The sequence below is a fragment of the Amblyomma maculatum genome, chromosome 3 (assembly GCF_055883805.1).
Source record: "Amblyomma maculatum isolate TAMU_Amacu chromosome 3, ASM5588380v1, whole genome shotgun sequence".
Lineage (NCBI taxonomy): Eukaryota > Metazoa > Arthropoda > Arachnida > Ixodida > Ixodidae > Amblyomma > Amblyomma maculatum.
Window position 1 is genome coordinate 129,357,583 of NC_139346.1, and position 21,656 is coordinate 129,379,238.

Genomic DNA, 21,656 nt, shown 5'->3' on the forward strand with positions numbered 1-21,656 from the left:
CTTCGCAGCCGGGTAATCTGGTTCCGCAGCCGCTTTCGCTCCACTTTCGGCCCAACAGCGTTGAATTCTTCTCCTGTACGTCTGCCTTTATGGTTGCAAACGATGATTATGATCAGCATCCTGTGTGCTTCCTTGTGTTTGCGGTCGTGATCGCGGTATGTTCTTTTACACAGTGATACAACTGATTACTTGTGCTACTGTAATTCACTGTGTAAATCTATTTTGACTTAGTATTGCTGGTTTTCCCAACGAATAATGCATGTTATCAAATTTGTGTTCTCTATCCTGCGTGGATCGTTTCACTCCGCAGTATTTTGTACATAAATAAATTAATACACAAATAAATAAATATATTTTCTACCAATTGCATTGCGTATGAAAATAGCTGGAAAGAGAACCGCGCAGCTCCAGGGCAGACCTGATATCCTTTCAGCGGCTACGCGCCGAGCGGCGAACGGGGCACCTTTCTTGCAGGTCACGCTCTCTATTGTGCGTGACGTGTCGGGGGCAGTTAGGCAAAAGCGTTGCGCTCCTTTTTCTCGCCACGTGCGGTGCGCAGAGCCGGCGACGCTAGCTACTTTTACTTAGGTTCACCAGCTTGTTTGCTGAGAGTCAAAAGGCCCGTCATAATCAGAGGCATCACCGGCGCAGAGCCAGATGTAACACAACTTTCTGTAAAAGAAAAAACAAGAAAAAACACTGGACGTGCGTTTTGGCGATGAGTTGAAAGTATGTGACATCCAACTTGCCTTAAATTCTTCTTGTTTAAACGTTACTGTCCTACTACTACTTGCGCAATATAGGCTCGGACAGTCAAGTGAACAATCCCAATGTTCAGCTCTCACGTATTGTTTGAAAATCGCTGGAAGCAGGGCTATGACATGGATACGGCCAATATAGGACATTGCTTTTAAATAATCATCCATTGCGCTGTAGCAGCAATCCTGCCTGCTGAAAGCTGAAATATACGAAGAATCAGCTGTGCACATTTTACAAGTACTCGCGCTCGTTCATAACTGCAAGAATCACTGTCCATTTATCTTCAATTTTCAGCAGGCGCAGGTAACTATGGCGAATCATGCAACAAAAACGGCGCTCCCCAGTATTCTACTACACAGTGAGAGACTGGGTCCCTTACCCTATAGAATCTTGTGCAAGGGCACCTAGTAAAATGTTAGCTGAGGTCTGGCATAGTTAAACATGGTATTCGGCGAAAGCTTTACAACATGTTTACGCTTGGTAGAACTCTTTTGTAGCCCGATGTAACTGTCGTCACTACGACACGCTAAGCGCCGCATCATCTCCATTGGCGTCTATGGCCGGCTGTGAGTTGAGGCGCGGTTTCTCTTCGTGATGACGTGATGGCTGTTTCCATCATGCGATGTTGCGACGAGACGCTACCCACTTAACAATCACGTGCACCAACCCACTGTACTCTCTCCCCAGCTCCAAATTTGAAATGTCAAAGGTCAACCAAAGGTCAAAGAGAGAAGGTCATGACCATATGGTGCGACATCAAGGTGGTCCACAAGGTTACACTTCAAGCGGTCGGATGTTCTGGGAAAAGGAAGGAAAGTAGATTTGAAGCTATACTTTGCCTTGTGGCTTCTTGAAGGTCAATGGCTAGCTCATGGTGAAGTTGTGTGTTGGTTTATAGGAAAAGAAATGGCGCAGTATTTGCGTCATTTTTTGAATACCAGAACCGCATAGAATCAGTTTGTCCTTCTTCTCCCTGAAAGAAAAATGAGTTAATACAAGGCCTAGAGAGGACCAGCTCTACCTAGCGCTACGAAGCTTTACGTTAAAAACAAGACACCATTGAACGGTTCTAAAGTGGCTAAGCACCCTCCCAGTTTACGGTTTGCCGTATATTTTACAATCATTAGCCCGCAATTTGAATTACCACGCAATATGTCAGTGAAACCAGCACTGCACGAACTCCGATTTAATTTTTTATCTTCCTTCCTTGGAAACACAGTACAGCATCGTTTACAGTAAATGGCCATGGCCACCCCGTTAAAAGTTGGTGAAATTGTGCATCACAGCAAATGTTTTCTGCTGTGCTTCCTTACTGCCGGATAGCGAACGCGGGAAACGGCGGTTTAGCACTATCACCATGTTGGCCCGTTCCCAAGCATGCGGGATCGAATGCCAGCCTTGGCGGTCGCTTCTAGATGGTGGCTAAAAACAATGTGCCCGTGTGCTGTGCGATGTCAGTGCATGGTAAAGAACCCCAGGTGGTCGAAATTTCCGGAGTCCCCCTCTACTGCGTCTCTCATAGCCCGAGTCGCTTTGGAAAGTTAAACCCCACAAACCAAACCATCACCATTTTGTGAAGTGTCACCGGCGCTGCATTAGCGTTGCATAAGCTTTTATGATAACGGCAATGTAAAAAATCACGTACTTCTTTGCCGCATAAACTTTACATCACACAGTTTGCACACTTTCAGAGCAGACCTAGGAGATTGTACACACTGTTTTCAAACGAGTGCTGAAATCCCATGGCACACGTATCGGAATTTTATAAAGTTGAATTTTATGCATAGCAGAAACGTGTGTCGTGGCGGCTAGTAGTCGTTATCTAGCAGAAACAGGATGAAGCGAAAGAGGCCAGAATATTGTCAGAATAATGTCACGCCTTTCTTGCCCGCTTCTGCTTTGTGTTGGTGCGGCAATAATAGAATTAGGCGCAGCTTTGCCATGCCTGCGCTTCGTTCACTTAGGACGGGTCGCACCGCAATTTGAAGAGGTTAACTGCAACGCAGAACAGTTGGTCTGCGAGAACTATTCGTACGTTTGCTTTTAAAGGAAATAATATGCACCACAGCAGAGAAAGGGATAGTGCCCTTCTTATAAGCAGCACTTCAGTAATTGAATTACGTGCGGAGCAAGGTTTTATGCTCACATTATGGTGTATTAAGTCTCCGCCTCGTTTCTACAAACGTTGGCATTGGACTTGCGAACCTTAGAGTTTTGCATCGAGCTTATGCGCACAACAGCAGGATAAAGTGAAGGGTGCAAGCACACTGCGCTTGCGATGAAGCAAACATGCTCAGCCACTAATATGGCTGCCTCTATTCGTGCTCTTTTCTTTGCGTTGATGCAATTTATAGTGCACTCTGCCGAAGAAAGGTTTGCTTCATGCAAAGAAAAAAGAACACTATCTCGAGTGCACTCCAGTCTGACGGTCACGAACATTTATTGTCATAAAAACAGGAAGAAAATCAGTGTGGCACGGCTGAAATATCGCTGCATCAATGAGAAAACTAGAGCAAAGCCTTAACTAAAATAGGCTTCTAAACATGTGGCGGCCAAAATTATATCACCGTTGTATGGAACGGAGACGCGAATACGCTGGCCGCGACGGCATTTCCTTGTGTCACGAACAGAAAACACGCCGAAAACCGGCATAACTGAAACTTCCGTTACGGCAGCTGCTATTCAAACTTCGGGCACGAATGCAGAGTCTAAGCCAAACAGTGGCTCGTCCCGACAACGAGAACGTTGGGTCCACCACTCCTGAACGTCAGGATGAAGACGCCGGCGGTCGGAGTCCTCCCAGAGCAGCCGGCACAGCGGACACAGCTCGTTCTCAGCTTCCACCACGGCGCAATGTCGTTTCCAGGCGAAGTGTGCTTCGTACGCCTCGCGATTGTCGAGGAGGCCTCGCAGGTGCGCGGCTAGTTGACCTGGCCCTTGCTGCTGCGCTGAACTGACTATAGACTCATTCGGGACCTCCAACTTTGTGTTTGGTGGCTCAAGAACGACGGGAACAAGGTCATACTCAAATGCCGCATAAATTACCTCGTAAGCGGTCTCAAAGCACTCGGGAACGAGGGACACCACAATGAAATGGTAGTTCTCGGCTACATAACGGATGCAGTCGGCTAACGACGAGCACTGGTGTTCCCCACAAGACGAAAGCAGCTGCAGGCGAACAGTATCAGCATTACTGTCTGCAGTGATGATGCGGGAGCGGTTATCGCCATTTTCCCGCGAAGACCTAATGGCCCGTTCGAAGCGGTTCCGCTCACAGTCACCAAGTATCCAGGCCGCATCTTTTTTTGTTTTGGGTGGGGTCTGCAAGCTACCCAAGCTGTTACTGGGCGCCGGCAGTGGCTTGTCTGTGGGAAGAGTACAATGCCACGCTTTGTAAGGAACAACGACGTCTGCGTCGTACCTATAGCCCATGGTCAAGTTGAACTTAGTCGCGATGAGCGGAAGCGATAGATACGAGCTTCCGGACGCTGTGTTTCCCATTGGTGGTGGTGGGCTCTTGGCCCAGAAGACCCAGAGTTGATAGTCGGCACGTTTGGACGGCACCCACATGGAACCCAGCCGGTCTGCTTCGAAGACGATAGCGTCGCTATCCATGATGCGCTGGCGGTCTTCGGTGACAGTGCACCTGATGGTACGCTTACTCTTGGTAGAGCAAACAGCAGGGTTATATGTCCGCCGTTGTGCAGGTCCGGCAGTGTGGTTCCACAGCAAAATTCGAGGAGTTCCGTCGTCACCGGTACGTTGTCGCCAAGAAACCCACGCGGGCATCGGCGGCGAAAGCTCCACTACGGTGGTAGGCGCTCCCATGACCAAAGCGATGACTACTACGGCAAAAAGAGCAATTAGGGCGACTACAGCTGCAATGCAGTAGCCGTATGCGTTGTTCCGGATGTGCTGAATGAGCTCGGCGAGGCGTTCAGTCAGCAGGAGTAACGCTGTGCTCTCCGTAGGCTCGGATGATTCACCCGATGCGGAGCCCGCACGCGGCTCAGATTCTACCTCCCCGCTTTCCGCGGGGGCTACTACCTCCATTCCGAGTGTTTCTATGTTCTCAGCGTCGACAGTTCCGCTCGGAGCACTCTGAAGGTCTTCAACAGCGGCTTCGCGAGCCGCTTGAAGCTCGTCATCGGAATCGATGTCAGCAGCCTGGGCGAATTCCGGCGGGATGGGGGTACGCCTGCGAATACCGTCGTCAGCCATGGGAGAGCTGCAAAGACCAAACAGTCATTCAGGATCGAAGACAGCCGACGTGCGCAAGAAATATTAACGCAAGGCTGCATAAATGACGGTGGACTTGGTTTGAAAAAAAAAAAAATCAGGCAGTGACGACTTAGCGTTACACGGCCCATATGGACCGATTTGTTGAAACCTGTTTTCAGGCTGACAAAAACGTAGACTGGATCAGTTAGAAAGGTATCAGCCGACCAGTATGTGAATCACGAATTTGTGGTGGAAAAAAAAAGGCCCTCTCGTCGCTTTCATGACAGAGGACATGCTATCCTCTGCCGCCTCACCCTTAAAACGCAAACAGAAAATGCTTCTTACATATCTTTTGAAATACGGTTGATAGAAATTATTCTCTGGATAACTAAAAAGGGGTAAATTGTTGTACAGCACGACACGCTCATAGGATGCAAAGTAATGAATAGTTTAACTAATAGAGGTAACCACAGCATAACGCATGATGTACAACCTTTGTCAAAAAAGTAGAAACCACGGCATTACCAAGGAGCCGTGTAATGCCGCTGATTTAGCATAACTAGAGATTCTTTCTATTCTATAGAGTAGGAAAAAAAAAAATCTTAACCTCAAGAGATTCGAAACATTGGATATGCATTACAAGCCGCACGATGTGGCTCAGAAGCGGACCTCCTGGGCTCTACTCATTTGACAAACACTGTACTTTGCCCGGCAGCAAACTATTGGAAGGTAAAGCTGTTTCAGAGATCCGATGCTTACCTTTTTAGTCGCAGGCCACGTATAAAGTGCGTCGCAGTCTACTGGTGCCTAATGTAAAAATGAATTGTTTCGATGGCTGCTCATGCTTTTTAAGACCCAACTTTCGCCGAAAAGCAAATGACGTATTAATATCGTTGCAGTCTTCTATCGCAAAGGACGATAATTCCGCGAACAGCCGTACTGACCGCTATCTCCCGAGTTCTAAGCTTGCTGCTACTTGCGCAGTCATTCTCTATCTCACGAAGAAAAACCAGGAAAAGAATATAAGTATCGTACCTCTGCGCCACTTTACTGATATTGATATATTACGCTTGATCGCAGGCTCGCAAGGTGTCATAATAAAACGAGCGTGACAGACACAAACTCAGAAGGGAAGAGTCACGGTGATCTCGTAAATTAAACTTTTATACCCGGCAAAATCACATTGACGATCTCGAAGTAAGCACGCGTGGAAAAGTTGGCTTAAGCCAAAGAATACAAATGGACTGGTATTCACCGATAAGGGCTAAACAATATCGCAGGTTCGCTATTGTACAGCTGAGTGTGGGATGGCTCATATAGTTCGCCTCGACTTTCCGGATATGACAGGCTTCAGAAACTTGCTGTTTTCAAAAATCATGACAATAAAAAATTCGAGCCTGACGTCACAAAGCTTACAGAGTAAGTTCTTTTTTTCCCTTTTTGCTTTTGCCTCCTGCCTTCTTTCCGCATGTGGTGTATTTGATGACAGGAGCAGGAATTCGGGATCCCTAAAACAAATTGGGGGCTGCATAAGCTCCACTTTGAGGGTACAACGCGATCGCGGTAAATGAACTCGCCATCGCCTTCCTGCTATTCGTTCGCCATTTTAGCCTGCGAGTGATTAGATAAAAACTTGCTGTGGTCTGTACATTCCTTCTTCTTACTTTTTTTATACTCAACAACATTCGCTTTCTAAGTCGGTGCCACTTTTTAAGTTTTTACTAGTTCTTAATGAGTGATAGAACGAGATGAAGAAGATGGCCACACAAAGTAAAAAAACAAAAACAAAAACGAGGGTTGACGGGCAGCTTTGGTCAGCTAGCTAACGATTAGACGAGCGGATTTGTCTACGGCAGGGCCAAGACGAACCGAAGTTCACGCGTATAAATGCTGACGTGCGGACTGCGACTGCGCTCAGTCCTTGTTCGGTTTCATTTAACTCTAATTAGCATACTTTAAATTACTGTTATCATCAGTGTATATTATCTTTACGCGCCACTAAGTCAAAATTCGCTAGGCATTTGTCAGGTCCTATTCTAACTCTCCTGAGTTATCAAGCTTTCGTGGCCTAAGAGTAACGTGTTCTTAAAACAAATAGTCTCGGATTAATCACGTAGTACCTTCCCTAACGTATCACAATCCCATTCTCGATTTTCTTTTTTTCCTACTAAGAAACCTGCTTACCTTTTTTGACTTGATTTGGACTTTTTCCTGAATCTTTGGGACTGCTATTTAATTATTCCGATTATTTTTTAACAGCGACTCCATATACGCTTGATACGCCGACGACAACATATTTTCACTGACACGGGGCCCATTCACTATCACATCAAATATTCTCGCAGCCGCACATTGATGCAAATGCCTGTCTTGTCGAAGTTATAGTAGCCACCATATGGGAAGACCCTTTTATTCTTTATTGGTGCCTCAAAAATCACACGTGTTACATACGTCGCTCTCAGATTTTTAAGACAACTTGTACATGCACAGCATGACAACAGAACTCCCATCTACCGAACTGCTCTCATGTGGCGGTTTCACACCGCTCTTTTTGAGCCTTTTTAACAAAACTCTGCTTGTATAAGCAAAAGGTCTTTTAAGAGGGCGACTGTCTTTTTTATTTGAATATGAAGAGCAATGGCAAAGCCCACCTCATCGAAGCAAGGCCACACGAAAAATAATGTCTATCACGAGACTGCGATGCCCCACTGAGGTATGTTCGAACGTGCCGATGTGAAGTTCTGGACCCGCTTTTGGACACCCACTTGACGCCCAATCGACACTCAGTTGGGGGCGCCGAAAAAAGGCGGCGCTCCCACATTGATGCATAGATCAATGACCTTCCCTGCATCCGTTACTTGAACAGGAAACGTTGGTTTGGTTCCTGGCATTTCTGCTCGAAATCTTCATCATCGTACCGATAGCTCCAGAATGGTCTGCAGACCTTACAAACGCAAATTAGCCGTCCATGTACCTAAACATTGTTTCAGTCCATGATTGTGTCAGTCCCGCAAGCGAAAACATAATTAGGATAAGAGACGTCCCTGAGCCTATGGAGATTCATTTTGTTGGAAAATGAAGGTCATTTTGTTCACTCAGAAGTGTTGAACACAGGTAAAAATAATCAACTTGAAGAAAGCCATCAGCTAAAATACTGCTGTTATTGCGAAAGACTGCCTCGTCAATGTCTGTCAAGATGAGATGACTTCTGTAACTCATTATAGTTGAATAGGGGAGAGAATAAATCAAATCCACCACATAAATACTAAAGGTGTAAGAAAACACCAGCCCTAACGGCTATAGGACGTCAACGAGTTTCTTTGTGTTCCTTAACATAATGGGTCTTCTGTAGATAAGCTTGAAACATGTTGTTGCAGATGCAGAGAAACCTCATTCTGCTAAATAACCCTTTCTGACCTATTTGCACAACGTGGCATTCGCTTTTTGTCGGTCTATCTAGTGACAAAAAAATTATCACTTCCATAATTGTACTCTTAAAACCTTCAATCCGACCTTTTACCTCGAGTTCATCCAGGTCATGGACAACAGCCACAGGTAGACGGGAGGTCGGTAGGATGGAGGCCTATTGTCATTCCATAGCTACGTAAGTTGTGAAATGCCTGAAGACAGTTACCCCGAGGGCCAGAAAACGTGCGGTTTTTGCGCACAGGAGTTTAAAAGGGCAATCTCTATCCTCGAGCGGCGGATGGAAAGAAACCCTCAAGCATTACCTCAAGCCCTATACCTTGTTAGGTATAGGGCTTGTTTATAAGATGCCAGTGTTGTGCGGGCGCTACCATATCACCCAGGGAAGCCGTTGCGTCCATTTTGGAATGCGACTCCATTTCTTTTTCTGTGGTGTCTTCGAAACCTCTCATCAATCAGCATACTGCGCCACAGTGTAACGAATGAAGGAGACAAAGCAAAATGAAAACCTAAAGAATATTAAATCAAGCTTTAAGCGCTTGGTGCACGGCGCTTTTCTTTTATTTTGTCTTCGAGATCATTTGAAGAATTTCAGAAGCTAGTCATATCTGGAGAGTTGAGCGCGAATGCCCAAGCAGACCTCCGTTCAGCTATCTGATAGCAATATGCAAACAGAGAAATTCGTCCAGACGACAACCTACAAGTTAAGCTAAAGAAGTTCAAACATTCTTTAAAATATATTACTTCAGGCCTGTAATTTACCTTCGAATTTCATGCTAATTCTGGTGTAATGCTGATTTTCATTGAACCGCATCACTTCGGTTGGACGCATATGTATAGGTTGAAAAAGGCACTTTAACCCCATAACTCCTGTCGCCCCTAACTCATTAGGAGAGTAGCTCTTCCCTCTTGCCTAAGGTCGTCATTTTTGTAGTTATGCTTTGACTAGGTGTAATCCAGTTTTATTGCGTTAGCAATACAGCGCCAAGCTACAGCCCGTCGCCTAGTCCCGGGAAGGGCCACGTTTGATCTTGAGCCGCAGCCGAGCCGAATACGGCTTTAACCAAGCCGTGTGAACGTGCCTTAGTGGCCCATAGGGGTAACGTGATCGCCAGCTTTACCCCAGTCGTATCTGTCCATCATGTTTATAACCCTTCGTCCCGGAAAGCAAGGCCAGCCTTGAGATCAGACACCGATTTCTCGGAAGTCCCGCGTAGAGATCCTAGGAGTTGCGCGAGGCTGCGGAGTTTCGTGAGGCATGTTGTAGCCTGACAGGCTGATTCTGACATAACCTTTCCATGTGAAACGAGAGAACCAAATTGGCAGCTCCTGCCAGCGGACCAGCCATGGAGGTATTGCTAACGCAATTCTACCCGCTTTAACCAGAGCTACACTACACACAATTTTTTCCACTCATGTGAAACGCCTATCTGATGAGAAGAGAGCAGTCGCTGGAGAAAGATTTCATGTTGGGAAAGGTTGAGGGTCGCCGGAGAAGGGGTAGGCAGCGAACGCGGTGGTTAGATGGCATACTCGAGGCGCTGCAGATGAAGTTATATGATGTTAGGAAGATAGTAGGGAGACCGGAAAGCGTGGCGTGATATGGTCCATAGGGTCACGAAGAGTCGGACACGACTGAACCACTGAACTGAACTGAAACGCCTATGGTCCGCAGGGTTTTCCCCTGCGCCTTTTAAGGCCATAGCCTGTGAGCTGTTGAAAACTACAGGCCCCTTTTCAGCCTCAAGCTGCCTGATAACCGTGAGAGATGGAAATTAGAAGAACAAAGCTATGTACTACGTAAGACCCCGAACGCCTTGGAGATGGTAGCAAGAAATTTGGATGCAGATGTGTTCTCTGCTCGCTGCAAGTTATCCAATCTGTGCCAATTCACGAACAAAGATTCAGAAAGAAAGTCAATGTTATCAACCACAAAACAAAATATCTCTCCTGCAGAACTGAAGTAGTGTACGAAATACTGCTAAGCTGCGGTTCAGTTTACGTGGAACAGACGGGACGCTGCCCCAATAAGCGTCGACAAGAGCGCAGTAATTAACTTTGTTCTCACAGTGGCATGCATTTGAAAAAACGTTGACCTTCTTATTATGACTCCAGGCCATGTTTCGAGCATAGAAATATAATCGGAGGCGCTCAGGATGTGTAATCACGTGAAAATTTGGAAGAAATAAAAGTACACAGATATAGACCACAAAAGTGTGCTTGCGTAGCTTCGATTCTTTTGTGTGAAAATAACTGAAGTTCTTAAGTTCGATAAAGCAGTGAGCGCTCGGCATGCATACGCAATGTTGTCGACGAAATGTTTAGGCTGTGTCCCAATAAACAGTTGTAAGTCCGCATCGATCATGTCCACTGCTTTCCTTCGTTTGGCCCTTTGCGCGGTTTCCCTTTTAAGAGCGAGTTCAAGATTCTACAATTACTTTCTTAGCGTTGTGGTGAAGGCCCATTTGCTAATTATTTTTGGTTTTCATTCTCTTCTCCCCTTATCGGCATTTGCATATTTTAAGATTTTATATATCTGTGTAACAAATTTTAGTGACAAAATGTTTTTCTTGTTCTTTATAAGTGAATGCTTTTGTGAGTTTTCTTTTATAACAAGTTACTTTCAACTAGTGAGAGTCTTCAGTTTCATATGGATTCCCAAGCGGAGTTGTTCCGAATTATATATAGGCGCAAATCTCATATTTTGATATCTCCATTATGTTGAAAAATGACAATGACCTTAAGTTCCGTTGTTCGCTTCAATACACATTTCAGGCGCTCAGTGTAGCAAAGGGTACTTAACCAAAAGGCTGTCGACACATATTTAAGAACTGCGCGTTATACAGTGCACTAACGTAGTCTTTAAACATTTTATTCAGTAATATTCGGTCTAACACACCCCATAATCTTAGCTGAAAGGTGACAAACACACTGGGGGAAATTTCAAATAATTTCCTAGGCACATTTTTTTCTTTCAGGTTTACAGTACATCAACACCTCGGGCCATCTGAAAGAGCGTTTTAGATGTTTAGTCTGGTTCTAAAACATTAAAGGATACTGTTTAAAAGTTACAAGTGTCCTAAAAAAATTTGAAAATATTCGTTGCGCCGTAGTAAGCGTTTGAAGAAATGAAAGGTACTGACAGCATTTCTTGTGCTTGAACAATTTTTAACAGCGCCACTAAAGGAAGCCTAAAAGCCAACACAAAGTAAAGTATAACTGTTAATGGAGTTTAATGGCGCGTGAGTGACAGTGGCGGCAACCAATGACACGCATGGTGTTAAATAAACGTAAAACACAAAATATGTAAACTACAAACTGCTAACGTGGCCTTTGAACGCATTACATTAGGTGATAGCGGCTGATTAGTATATTAATTAGTTATGGGAACACTATTAAGGACACATGAATGTTTTTTAATAAACGAGAAATTATAATATATATTTAGCTAGATAACACATCGATACCAATGCACCTCGCCATGAGAAAATTACAGGGTAAGGAAACAGGTTACTATTGGCCTGTCTTCCAGAAATTACGTGAAAAGGCGATCTTCTCATCTTAGGCTGTCATCAACCCTGGCGACAATAAAACGAGCTTTACAAGCATTGAGTAGGCTTCTGATATTGAGGAAATAAAATGTTACGACATTCCGCTGGCACTAAATAGAACCGCGGCCGCTTTTTTTTTTCTAAGAGCCAGCCTTAAGCATTCAATTGTAAAGAATAAAAACAAACTTAATTTCACAATTCTTTTTACAATTTCACACAATATATTGCACCACGCCTTCGCTCCTTATAGCTAAGAAGTACAGAAGGTAATCCAGACGGATTTTATTAAACATCAAAGATGGCGTTCTCTTTTATTGACAACAATATGATCTAATTTGTTGTAAATAAAACAGAACGACATCTTTGACGTTTGTTTATGTCTTTGAATACTAGGAGTTTTGAAGAGCCAATAAAATAAAGTTGGAGCTCTAAAGCCACCCATTTCCCCTTAAGTACGAAAAATAACCATATATGAGACCGAGACGAAACGTTCAATGGCAATACACAAATGTATTTTGATGTAAGGCAGGCCTGAAAACTGAGCTTTCTGGAGTGCGTAACTACCCTAGGATAGTTTTCCATTTGTGCTTTAAAACGTTTCCACTAGCAAGCGGAAGCGTCTACTAGCACGTATAAAAAACAATTGCATAAAATAGATGAGTAAACAATGGTGCGCGACAAGCTTGTAGTAGGGCTCCGACCATGGAATTTTACGAAAGGGCAAAAACGACTTTTGCAACCAACTATGATATACAACCTTTTCCGAATAAAGCTGCCACGTGTTGTGCAAAACTGAGTTTGATTCATTTGTTTTGACAGATTAGACCACCACACTCACTTAAAAATTTCATGCAACGGAAAGCACTGTCAAGGGACACACCTACCTATTAGGTTAGCTTGGTCGTATGCTTATCAGATTGCCGCCAATGAGTGAAACATAAATGAAACGCAGCTATCTTACTTACAAACGCGTGCCGGCTCGAACACGGCATAACCTAACAAGTACACCTACAGCGACACAGGGAGATAGCTTTTGCCCAGAGAAAGGTTTTTGCAATGTTTCGCTGCACTAGACGCAATGAAGCGCGAGGGTTTGGCTACTAATATCAGACGCACTAACATTGTGCTGTGCTATTATGGCCCGATGCTTTTCTTTTACGGAATTTCAGAGCTAAAAACGCTGATAACGTAGAGGTAGATCCCTAAAAACATTTTAATTGCAGACACAGATTCGTAGACCAAATAGCAAAACATTCCGTCGATGCGTATATGAATCTAACGCGCCCTTCAGCTAGCTGTAAACAGTACAGATGAGCGTAATCGTGTTGTTTTCGTATAGCCGACTGCCGGTTTTGTTAATTTACTTGTTATCTGCCCAAGGCGACATCAATAAACCCCCTTGGCTGCCAAAGTGGCCACCGATTCAACCACATCGGCAAACGCACGCCCCAATTCTGAAATAAAAACGGGAGGTTTTACGAGCTTCAGGCTGAGGGATTCCGGGCGCGGCTAATCTTTTCAGGTTGTTTTAAATTTCTATGTATCTGCCTGCATTTCGTGATCCGTGCATTTACAATGTGCACTTGGCAATGAAGCTAAGATGACTAAACGCAGCAGAAGTTGTAACAAATGCACAAGGCAATGCCACAAGTCATCGTCGCGAGCATTGATTGAGCGTATGATATTGCACTGCCTTCCTATTCGCAAAGACCCCGTTACTCAAAAATGTTGTCGCTCAAATGTCCACTGTCGGCGTCGGCGTTGTGATTTAAAAAAAAATGTTAGCAAAATGATGTCGTAAGCAAATATTGCATGTGAAAGCAACATGGCCGTGGACTGACTGGTCGTCGGGTTGTGTGACATCACTAGGCCACGTTACAAGACCGATTTTCGAGGCACTGTCTAATGAGTCTTCGACTTTGATTACGGAGGGCAACATTAGAATCCAACCCTCCAGTTCCCTTGAATCCAGTTAGATACGCTGCCATGCAGGCAGGCTCTTACGACAGGTACGGGGTTCGATCCCCAGTACCGCCGGGTACCCACCGGTTTCCAATGGGTACAAGATTTCCCCCGGCCTGGTGCTCGGCTCTTCTGGGGTGAAATGCTTGGGAAAAGGGGCCATGAACCAAACATGTTGGTTCAAGAAAAAAATAGTTTCCCAAATAGTTGCGCCGATGTGGCAGTGATTCGTTCCGCCATCGGACAACAATAAGTCCGCCTTGCGCGGCAACAGCCCATTATGTGGCCCTTTTTTTTTTTTTCTTGAACCAACATGTTTGGTTCATGGCCCCTTTTCCCAAGCATTTCACCCCAGAAGAGCCGAGCACCAGGCCAGGGGAAATCTTGTACCCATTGGAAACCGGTGGGTACCCGGCGGTACTGGGGATCGAACCCCGTACCTCCCGAATGCGAGGAACATAGGAAGAAGTCGGGATGCCAACTTTAATACGTGCATCGGGATTTCTTTTCATGTTGGGCCGTCTTTCACATTTTGTGGGCATAGGACTGCATGCTAGCTAGTCCGTATGTGTTGGATAATGGACGAGAAAGTTACAGTTTTCCTAATTAGGCTAGTTGCAATGTGCACGTATGTCAATGAGTGCGCACACGGACAGCCGACAAACGGGAGCCATGAACGCTGTCGTGTCGCACATAAAAAGGCAAGGCTTCAATGTTGCTTTAATTTTTTTGTCCTTTCGCTGCCAGCACCGCCACGGTGGTGCAGTGGTAAGGGCACTCGACTGCTGTGCTCAAGAATGCGGTATCGAACCCCGGTAGTGGCGGCCGCCTTTCGGCGGAGTCGAAGAGCAAGGCGTCCGTGTGCTGTGCGATGTCCGGGCCCGTTAAAGAACCGCTGGTAGTCGAAATTTCCGGAGCCCTCAATTATGGCCTTTCTTATAACCTGAGCTAGTTTGGAATGTTAAACAATAACTCTAAACCATTTCTTTGGCTCTCCAGGGGGCAGTAATTTCATACTCCCTTCAGAGCAGCCCACCTGCTTTTTTGAGCAAAGAAGTATTATACAAGCGGACGAAAACATAGCAGTGACGTCAGAGGCACAGCCTAAAGAAAAAGCTCTTAGCTCAAGGTGTGGTTCAGCTATTGTAACCAGCATAAAGTGATAAATGAGTTTTGATAGCACTTCGCAGATGACTTTCACGGATTGTGCGATAAGCGCATTTGCGTCATTGTAAAAAGCTGCAGTTAGAATGATCTGCATTGATACGCTTACTGTTGAGCAGAAAGCCTACAGCGGTAAACGATCTACACAAATCTTGAACTTTTTTATGTGTAAGAGCCATCAACCTAAGCACAACCTATCTGCTTTTACGCATGTGGAATTGCATCGCAAACCAGGCCGCCGCGTTATTAGTGGCTCGCCGCTTTCAGGACACCAAGGCATTCTGTATGCGTTCGGCAATTTAGGGTGAGTGCTTTGATGAATTGCATAAGTGCGACTTTTCATAAAATAAAGTAGATTTATATTTGAGGCAAAATCCCACTCATTAAAACCGAGCCAACCGGTGTCTCTTTTGTTTCGCCAGCATTCATGCCTTCATATTTTTCGCTAAATTAAGACTCCTCTTTCGCTTGGTGCTGAGTCCTCGGTGCCTACTAGACTAGACTCAGTTCGTAAGTTTTGTGTCGTTCTTGCGGAGGGCTACCTTACAATTATTTTATTTTTGTTGTGGCAGAATTCGCAACAAGGCTTTCGGGACGTCTCGAAGCAAAACCAAGCAACGCTGAAGCCATGCATCCATTTCTGATATCTTCTCTAGCCATGCTGGGGTTTGTGTTCAGCAGCCTTGTATATGCTAATATTGGTACCTCCCCTTCTTGGAAAAGACTGAAGCTTCCATCATGGCTGCCCTGGTGGGAACGTGTCGGCGACTCGATGATACCGCGAATATTACTTTGGGATCCGCCAGTGTTCTCTTTTCCTGAAGAAACGGATGCGGTGGCGTCCATCACAGGTCCCAGAGGGGGTCCCATGATAGCCAGTTGTATTTCTGACGAAAAGACAATTCATATTTGCGAAGTCACCAAGCACCGAAATCGCACTATCGATAGTGATGCAGTTGTTTTGTTCGGCGACAAAATCAACGTGGTGGGCTTACCGACCTACAAAGCCGACGGTCAGCTCTGGGTGTCCTGGGCATCCAGACACCAGCTACCCACCAGCTGGCCTCGTGCCTATTCTGCACTGTGGGAACTGTTCAAGTGGAGCGACGCTAATGTCGCCTTTCCGAGAAAGACATGGAGCTGCGTTTCACCTGACAATCTCTACCCGCCCTCAACAGTCTTGACCGCTAAAGGGGAGGCCGCTTGGATTGTTGGCGACTGCGAAAAGGCGGCCTTCGAGGAAAGCGCTCGCCGCTCAGGCGCAGGAAGTACTTCCCGGAGTGCTCCGGCTGTTAGCGTTCACGTTCTGCCGGCCTGCGGGAACACTGTGTGCGCATCGCTGCGAGACTGTGTCCGTTACATTGCACAGCGGTTCCACTTCATCATCGTCGCCTGGGAACCAGAGTGCTTCCAAAGCGCTTATGACGTGATATACGAGGCGTTCGAACATGACCTGGTGCCCATTGTGCTGACGTCAAGAACCGTCATGCTGCAGCTTCCCCGGATGTCCGTAATCAGTACTGCGGAAATGAAGCAGCCGGATCAGCTGGTCTCGTTGCTCGCTCGTTTAGTTAACAACCAGCTGATTTACAGGAAGTACTTAGCTTGGAAGCGTAGCTGCAGGCTTGCACCGCTGGCTGACCGGCTTTGCGCCTTGTGCGATGCGCTTTGGCAGAAACCACGCGGCAAAAAACATGGCACGAACGTTTTCAAGTGGTGGGTTCGGAGGAAGGATTGCCAACGAACGCCGTTCCACCTCCTACGAGAGTCACTCATCGTGCAAGACTGAAGCATCCTCCAACGTCGGCGCCGTCAAAATCATTCTCGCGTTGCATGCGAGGGGCTTGACACTCCGTCTCTCGAAAGGCAGGTGCAAATCTGCAATGTGTACCTGTGTTTGTTAGTTGAACGTCTTTTTCCAATGTCCTATCGGCAATGCTGAAATAAAATTTAAAAGCAATTAAAAGTGCATACGTCCTATTTTGGGAACGAGCAAACCGAATCCACTCCCTCGAAAATCATATTGACGTTTCAACTTTCTAAGATTGCGCGGCTGAATGCATTCATTCTTCGTTTACAGAGGTGTGGCGTATTCTCGAATTTTACACGTATCTTTTAGTCGCCAAATAGTCACTATGCGATGCCTTTGATAGCTTCCTTAGTGATACGTTTGCAGTAGCCGATCAGTCCGATTTCGTCTGGGAGTTCTTTATTAAATTACGCCTGCTATGAATTAAACATAGGCGTCACTGTCACAGTGTGACAAACAGAAGAAAAAGTGTCGTGCTCAAGTGGAAGGACAAAAGCTAGTAACTAGGTCAGGAAAAAGTGTAGACTCATTTAAAGACCATGCAGCCGGAAAGAGTAAATTACCACAGTGAACTTGTTGTTTCAAAAGCGGCCATGAAATCCGCGCAATCATTTTAATGTCATGTTCTTGCTGCTCGTAGAAAATAAATTGTTACCGCATACGTTTCTTGAAGGTTTCAAGCCTCTTAAATACTGTAGTGACTTAGATGCGCTAATATATTCTTGAAATACGCAATTGACGACTGCATTTAAATTTGCACAGCATTCTTGACAATTATCGCTTGTTGACATTAAAAGACGTTTTGGCAAGCTTCATTATATATAAGACTTGCCGCGCGGATCAGTTTCATATTAGGCTAGTGAAACGTGGGAGCAAATTCGGGTGACCTCTTAATGATTTTCTAGGCAAGTTGCCTTCCCATACCTGCGGCCTTTGTCGAAACCGCACATTACTGAGTCGGCTGACTTGGCTGCGTTAAAGCTTAAAATGCTATCAGACAAACATGAACTTGTAATCGTTGAGGACGTAGTTTAATGACTGTCATGCACTAAGAGGCCGTTAGGAGCAGTCTCTAAGCACGTAGTAAAACAGTTGCAGTGCTACCTGGGCAATGGAAGTTGCCTAGACAGGATTACAATAAAAGGATGTTGCTATGGGTCTGAAGCTATATATTTTTTTCAACTTACAGGTGCGTATAAAAATCCTATGTCTCTGGCTTAACGACAAGCATTTAGTGATTATAAAGACAAATTGATTTATTGCCAAGGAAACAGTTCCTTCCGACCTGATTTTGTAGAGCAGTTGTGGCCTAGTGGATTTAGCCTGGCATGTGGGAGGCGTGAGATTCGCTTTCTACCGTCTGTAGATATAAAAAAGGTGCAAAATGTTTCTTGTCCTGGTGTTCGGCTTGGCTTCGCATTTAATGCCGGGGAAATTGGTCTCAAGCGCGTTTTAGGGTGCGAAAGTACCTTGTCACATGGCGTAGTTTTCCAAAGCTGCTATTTCGTAAAACTCTGTTATCGTCCTAATTTGTTATTTATCTGAGAAACCCCGCAATGTACCCTTACACCTGATGAGGGTCTTGAATCCCTTGAGCAGGCGGGATTGAATTCCGGCCGCGGTGGCCGCTTTTCGGTGGAGGCGAAAAGCAAGGCTCCCGTGGGCTATACGATTTCAGCGCACGCTAAAGGCCGATTCACATGACGGACTGGATAGCGAAGCGATTGGGTCACGTGACCTCTGACGCGTGGTCGGTCAGTCCGCGGCTAGCATTCACACGACGGGAAGAAATAGCAGACGACAGCGAGGATGAGTTGCCCAAAATAATCTCGCTCCGAAAGCTCTTACGCAACGGCGTCGCGTTCTAGGGCAATGGTGCGCGAGCGCGCGCGGTCTTTTGAGAAGGGAGCCAAAATGTACAGCGACAAGAAGCGCCGATTAGCTGCTTTGGCTGTCATCGTTGAAAGTTCAGAGGATGATTAAGACGCAGGTGATATTGCGCACAGCAAAAGATCGTGCTGGGTAAAACCATGGCTGACGAAAAAGTCGCTTGGCGTGCAAAATCAGTTGTATAAGGAGCTGCTCGCTACTGACCCAGAGAAGTACAGTCGAGCGTGATTTGAAGGTTATCACGCTAGCGTCGACCGGGAACATCAACAGCGCCATGGCCCAGAATTCTCTGCCGAGACGAGGGAGGCTATGAGGGAGGTATCAAGTCAGCTTCCCTCCCTCTTTTTGCTGTTCCTTCAGCAGTCGTCACGCCCTGCAGGGACATCACTTCCTTTTTTTCGTTTGGTTCTGCAAACAGGCAGTGATCGTTGTCCGCATGACGTATTCTTCGGTATTATCTGAAATTGGATACTTTATCGCAACAAATGGAAAGCTTAGAATAGAAAGAAAGGGTGGCGAGTTTGTCGCGGGGGTGATGGCTGTTGTATGGAACAGCGAACGAGGGAAAGACGGTTGCGAAATCATGACTTTTTCCTGTTCCAAACCCGGCCGCCGGGTGCCCTGGAGTGCTAGGCTGGTTGACGCTCGCGCGATAACGTTCAAATCGCGCTCGACTGTACAAGCGCCTGCTCCATGTCAGCAACGAACAGTTCCATTAGCTCTTGGCCCGTGTACAGCCAAGGATCTAGCGCCGGGACACCGTAATGCGGAATGCCATCACAGCGATAACCAGGCTTCAAGTTACCCTGCGTTTCCTGGCATCAGGTGAGCACTTTCACTTATAGCAAGCAGAAGGCAGTTTCCGAGTCGTAAGCATACAGTTTAGGAGTGTGCATAGGCGCTATGTTTAGCGTAAGCGAAAACAGTAATTCAGGATCAGATCGAAAGGAAGTTAGGGAGCAAATGTCAGCAGCAGCATTAGGTTAGTAAGTGGTGCCTTAGGAAGCTACTTCTCGCATACCCGGAATGAATCCTGTCACCGGCTCCTTAAAAGGTACATGTGGATATTTGAATAACGCGAGACGTGTATATACGTCATCGTTATTAGACATGCATAATTTATCTGAATTAAGGGGGTGTGGGAGATGTGGGAAGTTTAATTGCGTTTGTGGTGAGTACAGGTACAGTGTCGCATGCCAATGCAATATCCTTTTTTATTTTTCATGAGAATAGCTAAGGTTTCTTTTTCTTCCACTTCCTATTATAACTTGTGTTGGCGTTGCAATGATGTTCGTTTTGTTTTTACATTTGCATGCGACTTATTCAGTGCTTGCTTTGCTTTTCAGGGGAGTCTGTTTTCACTGAGCCACCAGTTCCGGTTGGGGCACTCGACTGTAAATGGCATTTTACTTGAGACCTGTCTGGCCATATACCTGGAGCTGAAGGATGACTACCGCAAATCACCAAAAACGGAAGAACAATGTCACACAATTATTAAAGGTTTCAAGGAAAAATGGCAATTTCCAAATTGTTGTGGTGCCATCGACGGAAAACATGTTTGCATTATAAAGCCCCAAAAATCTGCATCTCTATTTCATTATAAAAAGACATTTAGCATTATTCTCTTTGCCCTTGTGGACTCTAACTATAAATTCACTTATTTGGACATTGGCGCTCCGGGATCACAATGGGATGGGGGTATATGGCAGAAAACTCCCCTGTGCAAAGCTATCGATAACAACAAAGCCGGTCTGCCAGCTTCAGTGAAAATTGGGCACTCCCCCACGCTGACTGTGCCTCTAGGTATTGTTGGAGACGATGCGTCTCCGCTGTCTGAGCACTTGATGAAGCCCTATGCTGGCTACGTCTTGTCACTGGACAAAAGGATATTCAACTACAGATAACCATAATCAGTGTGTTGCGTATTTAATCAATCTGCATACCACTTTGTGGCTTGCCATAGCACCTTAGGGCATGCTTTAATTCCTATAGATCTCCTTCACTCCGGCTACGTCATGAAAATGCGGTGGCGCTGTCGTCGTTAGTGACTTTCGCGTGGTAGGCACAACAACGCTTCTGTCACTTTGCCTACCGTGATTGTGCGATGGCTGCCGGGAAATGCAGAGCACCATGCCGCCTAATCGCGTCGCTATGACATGTGCTGAAAGGCACACAAGAGGAAGTTTAGTAAGCTTGCACAGGTTTCTGGCCGACAATGGTCGCCGTAAACTGTTGTGGGCCGCCGCGGTGAAGCGCCAAGGCTGGATACCGCCGCCTGCTCATCGAATATGCGGCGAACACTTCGTCACGGCTAAACTGGAGCTTATTTACCTTTACGTCAGAGCGGTCTACCGGATGAAAGGTCGCGAATAACTTAAGTTTGGTTCTGTTTGGTACTGTTTTAATGCCGGTGCGGGCGTGGGTGCGCAGGTAACATATGTAGACGAGGCATTCATATATATATGTTGTAATGCGTAGGCCTGTTTCTTTGTTGGAGCATGCATAGATGTTTATATATGCAAACTATTCCTCAAGCCCGTTCTTTTTTTCACTTTGGTAATTGTATGTATATGCGCATGCAGTGAGCTGCTACGCGAGAGATCTGTGTTGCATACCTCAATCCGTGATATATATGTTGCATGGCTAACCTTCGCCGCGTTCACGTCAAATTATTTTAATTTAGTTCCTGATGAAGATTCCCACTTCACGTTGGTAGCTACTGTTTTGGAATAGAGATGCATTTTTTATTTATGCCGAGCGCGTTTATTTGTATGCACAGCGGCTGATTGTGAATGCGAGTTGTGGGGTTTATCCTACATTAGCGCGGCCACAGTGGCCGAGACCGAACTGGGCCGCCATAACTACGGAACCAC

General features: G+C 45.8%; 2 protein-coding genes across 2 annotated transcripts; one reads left to right on the top strand and one right to left on the bottom strand.

The window, feature by feature from the left end:
• Positions 1–3,154: 3,154 nt before the first annotated feature.
• LOC146196007 (alpha-(1,3)-fucosyltransferase fut-3-like) lies at positions 3,155–5,876 on the bottom strand. Its single transcript, XM_084598002.1, has 2 exons — positions 5,740–5,876; positions 3,155–4,987 (listed from the first exon to the last, which is right to left on the bottom strand). The coding sequence occupies exon 2, from the start codon at positions 4,978–4,980 to the stop codon at positions 3,442–3,444; it is 1,539 nt and encodes a 512-aa protein (XP_084454128.1). The 5' UTR covers positions 4,981–4,987; positions 5,740–5,876; the 3' UTR covers positions 3,155–3,441.
• Positions 5,877–15,158: 9,282 nt separating this feature from the next.
• On the top strand, positions 15,159–18,581 carry LOC146196008 (uncharacterized). The gene is made up of 2 exons (XM_084598003.1): positions 15,159–15,387; positions 15,656–18,581. Exon 2 carries the CDS (start codon positions 15,712–15,714, stop codon positions 16,870–16,872), a length of 1,161 nt encoding a protein of 386 aa, XP_084454129.1. The 5' UTR covers positions 15,159–15,387; positions 15,656–15,711; the 3' UTR covers positions 16,873–18,581.
• The last annotated feature ends 3,075 nt before the right edge of the window (positions 18,582–21,656 follow it).